This window comes from Colobus angolensis, unplaced genomic scaffold, assembly GCF_000951035.1.
Source record: "Colobus angolensis palliatus isolate OR3802 unplaced genomic scaffold, Cang.pa_1.0 Scaffold124, whole genome shotgun sequence".
In the NCBI taxonomy this organism is placed as follows: Eukaryota; Metazoa; Chordata; class Mammalia; order Primates; family Cercopithecidae; genus Colobus; species Colobus angolensis.
This window is the reverse complement of record NW_012113586.1, coordinates 442056-452148: the sequence shown is the minus strand read 5'-3', so window position 1 is coordinate 452148 and position 10093 is coordinate 442056. Positions and strand designations below refer to the sequence as shown.

General features: G+C 40.4%; 1 protein-coding gene across 1 annotated transcript in view; it reads right to left on the bottom strand.

The window, feature by feature from the left end:
- The window catches only part of NOTCH2 (notch 2), a 167803-nt gene that overhangs the window by 94364 nt on the left and 63346 nt on the right, over nt 1–10093 (bottom strand). The window contains exon 3 of the mRNA XM_011933036.1: nt 5193–5452. Within this exon, the coding sequence (XP_011788426.1) occupies nt 5193–5452 (260 nt within the window). The remainder of the gene's footprint in view (nt 1–5192; nt 5453–10093) is intronic.

Below are 10093 nucleotides of genomic sequence, written 5' to 3'. Positions count from 1 at the left end.
GAAGGGGAAGGAGAAAGGGAAGGGAAGGGAACGGAACCCTCAATTTGGTTTCCATATATATTATGTATAAGCACTAACTTGCTGCCTCTGCTTCTTCATCTCTGAGTGGAGATGAGCTAGTAAGGTCTCACTGAGGTATAGAGCTATCACAAAGACCAAAAGGATGACCTTGATCTCTGACGATTCCTAAAGTGATAGACAAAAGTAGCAAATGTATAAAAGATGATCAGAATCGGCCAGGTGAGGTGGCTCACACCTGTAATCCCAGCACTTTGGGAGGCCGAGGTGGATCACGAGGTCAGGAGATCGAGACCATCCTGGCTAATCTGTCTCTACTAAAAATACAAAAATTAGCCAGGCCTGGTGGCGGGCACCTGTAGTCCCAGCTATTCAGGAGGCTGAGGCAGGAGAATGGCGTGAACCTGAGAGGTGGAGTTTGCAGTGAGCAGACATGGTGCCACTGCATTCCAGCCTGGGTGACAGAGCGAGACTCCGTCTCAAAAAAAAAAAAAAAAAGATCAGAATCTTGCAGAACACACCAAGAAGAGATCCTTTTTAACAGCAAAGGAAGAAGTTTTAATCTGGGGACTATTTCAGAGTGGCATTTTAATTATGAGGAAGGCATTATTGTCATTTCCACTAGTCAGAATTAAAATATTTTAAATAGGTATGTGTGCCCCCACTTTGCTTCATAATAGCAAAACAACTAAAACTGACTATCAGGAAGAAATTATTCTTATAACCACCAAATATTTTCAATGACTTACATCATCAATGCTATCATCGTCATGATGGAGATAATGGATCATCCTAACTACCCTCTACCCCACCAACACATTTTGATGAATGATACGGTTTGGCTGTGTCCCCAACCCAAATCTCAACTTGAATTGTATCTCCCAGAATTCCCATGTGTTGTGGGAGGGACCTAGGGGGAGGTAATTGAATCATGGGGGCCAGTCTTTCCTGTGCTATTCTCATGATAAGTGAATAAGTCTCATGAGATCTGATGGGTTTATCAGTGGTTCCACTTTTGCTTCTTCCTAATTTTCTCTTGCTGCCACCATGAAAGAGGTGCCTTCTGCCTCCCATCATAATTCTGAGGCCTCCCCAGCCATGTGGAATTGAAAGTCCAGTTAAACCTCTTTTCTTCCCAGTCTCAGGTATATCTTTATCAGGAGCATGAAAGTGGACTAACACAGTAAATTGGTACCAAGAGTGGGTTTTTTTTGCCAGAGTGCCAACTATCCTGAGGGAAACTTTGGAGGGAACCAGCTTTTAGATGGTAGATCTTTCGTCCCTACACCCAGGTTGGATGACTGATTTGCACATCAGGACTGCTATGGACCTCCACCAGAGTTTCCTCTGGCTTTGCCCTGCCCAGGCATAGTTCACCACCTTTCAGGTCCTAATATTTGTGCTCATGCTCCACCTTCCCAGTGAAGAAAATAAGATGGGCCAGTGGAAGGCTGACCTGGCTACTGCCACTGCAGAGTGCCCAATTTGCCAGCAGCAGAAACCAACACTGCACCTTTGATACAGCATTATTCCTCGGGGTCATCAGCCAGCTATTTGGTGGCAGGTTGATTACACTGGACCTCTTCCATCATGAAAAGGGCAGATGTCTGTCCTTACTGGAATAGACACTTACTCTGGATATGGGTTGGCCTATCCTGCATGCAACACTCCTGCCAAGACTACCATCCCCGGACTCATGGAATGCCTTATCCACCATCATGGTATTCCACACAGCATTGCGTCTGACCAAGGCACTCACTTTATGGCTAAAGAAGTACAGCAGTGGGCTCATGCTCATGGAATTCACTGGTCTTACCATGTTCCCCAACATCCTGAGGCAGAATGGTGGAATAGCCTTTTCCAGTCACAATTACAGTGCCAACAAGGTGAGAATACTCTGCACGGCTGGGGCAAAGTTCTCAAGAAGGCCATGTATGCTCTGAATCAGCATCCAATATATGGTACTGTTTCTCCCATAGTCAGGATTCAGAGATCCAGGAATCAAGGGGTGGAAACGGAAGTGGCACCACTCACCATCACCCTTAGTGATCCACTAGCAAAATGTTTGCTTCCTGTTCCCGCAACATTAAGTTCTGCGGGCCTAGAGGTCTTACTTCCAGAGGGAGGAACGCTACCACCAGGAGACAACAACAATTCCATTAAACTGGTAGTTAAGATTGCCGCCAGGACACTTTGGGTTCCTCCTACCTTTAAGTAAACAGGTTAAGAAGGGCGTTACAGTGTTGGCTGGGCTATCAAGGCTATCAAGACCCAGGCTATCAAGATGAAATCAGTCTACTACTCCACAATGGAGGTAAGAAAGAGTATTCATGGAATACAGGAGATCCATTAGGGTGTCTCTTAGTATTATCATGCCCTGTGATTAAGGTCAATGGGAAATTACAACAGCCCAATCCAGGTAGGACTACAAATGGTCCAGATCCCTCAGGAATGAAGGTTTGGGACTGTCCACCAGAGAAAAAAAAAAAAAAAAACACAACCTGCTGAGGTGCTTGCTGAAGGCAAAAGGAATACAAAATGGGTAGAAGAAGGTAGTCATCAATACCAGCTACCACCATGTGACCAGCTGCAGAAACGAGGACTGTAATTGTCCCTCTTCATTTTATTTCCTTTCTCCTTTATCATGTGACATAAGATTTACTGACTTCACATAAGCATTTAAGTATTGTTAACTTTATGTAAAGAGTATTTCAGTTGGGGATTGGTGCATTTCCGGATGTACGAAGAATAGTTGTACTACATTAGGTGTAATTATGACCTAATTATTGTCTTTATTTGAAGCTTATGTATGATCTCAGGAGAGGTGTATGGGTTCAAGTTGACAAGGGGTAGACTTGTGGTGGTTAAAACTGAGTCTGTCAACTTGATTGAATTGAAGGATACCAAGTATTGATCTTGGGTGAGAGAGTGTTGCTAAAGGAGATTAACATTTGAGTCAGTGGGCTGGAAAAGGCAGACCCACCCTTAATCTGGATGGGCACCATCTGATCATCTGTCAGCAAATATAAAGCAGGCAGAAAAACGTGAAAAAGGGAGACTGGCCTAGCCTCCCAGCCTACATCTTTTTCCCATGCTAGATGTTCCCCACCCTCAAATATCGAACTCCAAGTTCTTTGGTTTTGGAACTCAGACTGGCTCTCCTTGCTCCTCAGCCTGCAGACAGCCTATTGCGGGACCTTGTGATCATGTGAGTTAATACTTAATAAACTCCCCTTTATATATGTATATTAAGATTGCCACCAAGACACTTTGGGCTGGAATATATATACATACATATACATTCCATTAGTTCTATCTCTCTAGAGAACCCCAATACAATGAAAAATTAATATAACAGTATGCTACACTAACTAATCCAGTATAGTTTTCTGAGTACATTTTTCACTTTTTGCTTACTGCATTTATAGAACTCTTGGTTTAGTGCTTAAAGCAGGAGAAAAAATGAAGAATGCCTCTCCTTTTCTTATCTAATTTAATAAACACTTTTGAATAAGGTTAAAAACCCACCTAGAAAAACCCACAATCTATTCAGGTGAGAGATGTGCAAAAAAAATTAGAACAAAATGTGATGCATAAAAATAGTAAAACTTAGAGAACATTTGCCTAAAGGAATCATGAAAGGGTCACTAAGACACAGTTTTAAATAACATCGGACAATCACCAGTTGTAGAAAAGGGCATTCCAGGCAAAAGGGTGTGTAACTGTATGGAAGCAATAATAAGTACAACATTTTCAGGAAATAAGGAGAATTTGGTGTGACTAGACCTAGATGCTTGTGGGGAGGTCAGGTTACAAAGAGATGTAAAGTCTAGGCTGTAAAGAGCTATGGAAGCCATGTAAAAGAGTTTGCAGTTTATTCTGTGGATGATGAAAAAACATTAGACATTGTAAGCAGGTGAGATAGTTGGAACATTTGCATTTATAATTAAAGATGTAGTAATATCACAGGTGAATGAGATGGGGAGAGAATAAAGGCAAGAAAATGTATTCAGAAACTACTTCAGAACTCCAGGTGAGAGATAACATGGCCCTCAACTACAGGGTAGCACAGGAAATGGGAGGAATAGACAGGTGAGAGGTAATTCAGAGGCTGGCTTGGGTGACTGAGTTGAAGTGAGGTAAGAACAAGCAACAGGGAGTTTCTAGCATGGATATTTGGAATGTACATTGTTGCTACGTATTTCTATCAACACGGAGAGCTGAAAGTACCTGGAGAATATCTCCAAGGAGAACATGCAAAGGATAGCTAGACACATGAGCCTGAATGTCAGGGTTGGGTAGAGCTAAGGGAATGATGGTGAGATTCATCAGCAACTGATGAAGACAGTGGCAGTGGAGGCGAATAAAGACAGTGAAATTTCCTACGGAGAGCTGTGATGTGGCTCAAAAGAGGGCACAAAACAGTGCTCCAGGGAGCACAAACATTTAATGGATAAGAACAAAGCAATGAAGAAGCAAAAGGAACAGTGCCCTGAATGTCTAGGGAGGGAGATTTCTAAAAGCAAATAGTCAATAACATTAGTAACTTTTCCTCTGGTGACAGTGTAGTTATTTCTTTTAGTGAAGTAAATTCTGATTCCCCATCCTGGTATACATACTTTTTTTTTTTTTTGAAACAGAGTCTCACTCTATCACCCAGGTTGGAGTGCAGTGGTGCGATCATAGCTCACTGCAGCCTCAAACTCCTGGGCTCAAGCAATTCTCCCACTTCAGCCTCCCAAGTAGTTAGGACTACAGGTGCACACCACTGTAAGTGGCTAATTTTGTTTTATTTTTATTCTTGTTTTTTGTTTGTAGAGATGGGGTCTTGCTATGTTTCCCAGGCTGGTCTCAAATCTCTAGCCTCAAGTGATCTTCCTGCCTTGGCCTGCCAAAGTGCTAGGATTGCAGGCATGTGCCACCGCACCTGGCCCTGACATATATACTTTAAGCTGTCAAAGTATTTGGTTCTTTTTCTTTCTCTTTCTCTGCACCTTGAAACTCTTAAAAGGAAGTTAGGGGTAGTTGTCTGGAACATCCCAGTTCCTTACCATAATGTTAAATGTGCACCAGAGCTGGGGGACACTTAAGAGCCAAACACCATGATCTAAAAGATGCTAAATAAAGGTATCTGCTGAAGGTAAGAAAGCACTGGCTTTGGTCTCATTAGTTACCTGTAAACCCAACTTGGCAGGTGCACTCATAGGTATCCCGGCTGAGCATATGGCATGTGCCACCATTCAGGCACGGGCGAGACACAAAGCATGGGTGAGATGTCGAGTACTGGCAGTCCTCTCCCGTGAACCCTGAGGCACATCGGCACGTGGCTTTCCCCAGCATGGCCTGGGCCACACAAGTCCCACCATTCTGGCAGCGGTTCTTCTCACATGGGTCTCGATGTTGACAATATTCTCCCAAGAAGCCCTCTGGACATCTATATGGAAAAGAGAAATGTCCATGAAAACACCTGACTTCTTGTAAGTCTAAAAAAATTACAGTAATACAACACAGTCCAATCAAGAAAGCATGAGATTGTGAATCAACAAACCTACAAGTACCACCTATAAAACTTCTTCCCTTTAGAAGAAGGAGTCCTTAGAGAACTTAACAACATATTCCCAATATCCTTTTGAGTCTGGGCAGGTGACAGAATACCAGGTGTATGGTCTAGCAGGGACTGCCATGACCAGTCAACATGACCCTTATTCAAAGGCAAAATGCACCACAGCTTTTTTTCATGTGTGCACAGGCTGGAATGGTGTAACAGTACCTTTTTTGAGCATTGTTCATACTTGTCTGCTTAAATTCATTAACTTTCTCATTTTGACAAAGCCATTTGATAGGATTAAGATGTCTACAAGAGAATGCATGAACCTGACCCTATTATCCCCTTCAAATTTAAAATATGTAAGATACTATGTGCTTTTCCTCAATTAAGCACTGAGAAATAGTAAGTTCTTCTTTCTTTTACTTCCACTGAAACATCAATTGGCCAATACCTAGTTTTCTGGGTTATGTTCAGGTGGTTGACATTGCAACAGAAAAAGGGAAAGGAGGTGCAGGAATAGGGAAGGGTTCAAAGGGATATTTAAAAATCTGTTAATATTTAAGTAGTAGGCATTTTTAACCAAATAAAAAGGCACAAAATATAATTAAAATAACATAAAATATCTAAGATACCATATAAACACCAAAGTGAAGGAAAGAACCAATTGAAGAATAACATTCTATGATATTTTCCACATTGAGGCACTGAGGAATCTTTTTATATCCCACCCCTTGATTCATAAGATGCACACCATTTCAAAACTGTGTGTATTATTTATGACAATTTTCTCTGAACAGCATCAAAAAGGCATGGTAAATCTCCATTTTCATAATGAAGTCGTTTAAATGGAATCTCTGAGAAGCATTTAAATTAAGAAACACAAAGACTTTGATTCTAACTATAAATGCTGCTATGTATTTGGCTGGTGCCCCAAATATGTGATTCAACTTATTCCTCGTTTTAGTTTTCAGGGACTAGAAAACTGAATCTAGTAGGCTGTTCCACCATTACCTCAAATATTACACATTTAAACCAAACTCTAAATCCCCCCCTCAAAAACCAGCTCTTCCTGTGCCCAAGCCTTGTTGCCCTAATTTTCCTAATCATTGTGACCTGAAACACTGGGGTCATGAGTGCTTTTGTCTTTGACAGTCATATCCAAGACCTTTCATTAACCATTGGTTGGCAAGGTATGCTCTGCAGGGGTCACAGTTACTGAGAAAAGAAGGAAGGCCAGATACGAGGGAACTAAGACAGAACATGTCCAGAATAATTGCATAGTAGCTAAAATGGCTAGAGAAAACAGGGCTGGTGAATAGCTACAGTGGTAGTGAGGTAACTGGCCAGAGCCTCTTCACGCCTCCCAAAGCTGCATAAGATATGCATGGCAGACCCAGGAGCAGCTAAGGCTCTGCGCATCTTCATGAGTAGGTGAAGCTAGAGACCAACAGGCAGTGAAGAAAGTTCATAGCACTGAAACCAAAGATGGCATGTGGGTGACTGTGAGGAGTCTGTATCTAAGAAGGTCAGAGGGTCTTGTTTGGAGTTCTGGTGCTATGACCTTGGACAAGTTATTTATCCTCACTGACTATCCATTTTCTCACACTGTAAATAGTTAATAAGGTCACCTACATCATGAGATTATTGTAAGAACTGAACAAAATCAAGTATGTAAAAAGCCTTATAAATATTAAAAAGTTTTGCAAGTGGGCTGGGCACAGTGGCTCACACCTGTCATTTCAGCACTTTGGGAGGCTGAGGTGGGAGGATCACCTGAGGTCAGGAGTTTGAGAACAGCCCAGCTAACATGGTGAAACCCTGGCTCTACTGAAAATACAAAAATTAGCCCGGGTGGTGGCGCACACTTGTAATCCCAGCTACTCGGGAGGCTGAGGCATGAGAATTGCTTGAACCCGGGAGGCAGAGGTTGTAGTGAGCTGATGAGATTGTGCCACTACACTCCAGCCTGGGCAACAGAGTGAGACTCCGTCTCAAAAAAAAAAGAAAAAGTTTTGCAAGTGAAAACATTTTTTCTCTCTTCTTTATGCTTACTGAGGAAAATACAATGCCCCATCCAAATCACAGCTTGATTTGAGAATAGTTTCTTGTGTTCGTTTTTTGAAGTGGAGAGCAAAAAGTGCCAATGTAGCATAGCTAAAATTAACTCTGAGATATATTATTAAAAGCATTTGCAGGTTATTCAAGAAATGTGTTATGAATGATGTTAAAAACTGCAACACAATTCTCATTCACAGTGCAGTTCTCTGGGCATTATTAGATGACTCTTGATTCTCCCATACGGGAATTATGCACCTTCTAAATAATGGCAAATTGTTAAACGTGGGTGGGCTTTGCCCAGCTTTGCTCCTGAACTATTACATCGCCCCAGCACTATCACGTGGCATATGTTAGGAGAATACAAAGTGATTTAAATGGTAATATCAGAAACATATAATGGAAATATAAGGTTCCTAGGAAAACAAAAATGAAGCAAAATGGAAGTTTTTAAAGATAAACAGCCATATTTCTGAATTATTTGTTTCTAGACTTTAATTCACATTGTTGTTCCCTATCAAGTATGGAAAAATAAGTTTTAACCTAAGATATATTTAAGAAATCAGTAAAAGCAGAGATTGGCAAATTATAGTTTGCAAGTCTAATTTGGACCACTGCCTGTTTTTGTTTGGCCTATGAACTAAGAATAGTTTTTACATTTTTAAATGATTAGAAAAAACAAAAACAAAAGAAGGATATTTTCTGACATTTCAAAATTATATAAAATTCAAATCTCAGTGTTCATAAATAGTCTTACTGGAACACAGCCATGCTTACTCATTTATAGATTGTCTATGGCTGATTTTCCACTACAACAACAGAGACAAGTAGCTGTAATGAGACCACAAAGCCTGCAAAAATAATTACTCTCTGGCACTTTACAGAAAAAGTTTGCCAACTTCTGAGTAGAGAATATATGAAGCCTAATTCTATAAATACCATCAAATATGCTTATCAATAATGATCAGTTTCTGATAGGAAATCAACTTTATTAGTTTCCACAAAGAATATTAAACTCATAATCATTCATTCATGCAACAATTAGTAAGGGCCTATTATGTGCCAGGCGTTTTTCTAGTGCTAGAAAAATTCTTACACTCACGGAGTTTAAATTCTAATAGGGGAAGGTGAAAACAAAATTACTAAGTAAAAGATGCATGGTAGATGTAGTTAAATGCTGTGAAGAAAAATAAAACAGGAAGGAATGGAGTTGGGGATGAGGGTGTGGGGTGAGTAAAGAGAAGTATCTCAGTTTAGAATAGGAAAATCAGAGAAGGCCTTCACTGACAGTACTTGAGTTGAGACCTGAATGAGGTGAGAGTAATCATGCAGGTATCTTAGGGAAACACATTCATGAGCAAGGGAACAGCAAATGCAAAGGCCATAACACAGAGAGCAGCCCAGGTGTGTTTGAGAAACAGCAAGGAGACCTGGAGCAGCAGAAAATAGAGAGCTGTAACTGGGATGTGGATCAGTTGGGGCCTTTAAGCCACTGTAAAGAAGGACTTAGGGTTTTCCTCTAAATGGGATAATACTTAGATATGAGGTACAAGAGACTTACTCTCCTAAAGCCCGTGTACAGAACCACATATTTGCTCTATGTGAAACTAGACCTACTGTTAGTATTAATATAATAAAGATTTGATTTATATTTAAAATGTTCTAGAGGGCTGGACATCAGCTTAGTTCTTTCATCTCAGAACATATACAAGTCTCTTTTAACCTACATTTTCACGAAGTCCCATTTCCCTTTCCAAATTATTGTTTCACAAAAACCTTCTACGACTGAAGCCTAATTTCAGATATTTCTCTTTCTTTTCCATCTATTTCTTACTTATCCCTCTACAACAAAACTTTAATTCTAATTATTGCTTAGAAACTGTTTTCTAAAAACAATGACTTTCCTCTAGTCAAGTTCAGTGGTCTCGTCTGAGACTCATAAGGAAATTCTCTCTCCTGTAGGGAGAATTGCTAACCACTCCATGCACTGTTTTAATCATTTTACCTTGGCTTCCATGACTCCCTCTGCTAACTCAAAGCTCAGTGAAGTCTTAGTCTGGATTGCTGATGTCTCCTTCTTCCCCATCTATTATGGCCACCTTAATGTTTAAGTCTGGACTGCACTGCTCTTTCTCTCAAATGCATTTGTTACTGTTGTTGTTCACTTGGTTTTAAATAACTTCCTTCCTGTAACTGACTCCAAAATACACTGCTCCAGTCCCATATGTTCAGTTTTCTAAAAGTCATCTCTCTATCCTAGTATGTGCTGCCACTATTTGAAACTAAACATTTGAAAAAGGAGATCATTTTCCCAAGAAACTTTAATTATTCCACTTTTCTAAGGCTTCCACACACAACTTAAAGTAACTTAATATCTTTAAGTTGTATATAATTTATTACCACCTTCTGACAAGACTTGTTAACTAAATTCCTATAATACTTATCATTCATGTTCACAGTTTCCTTTTTTTT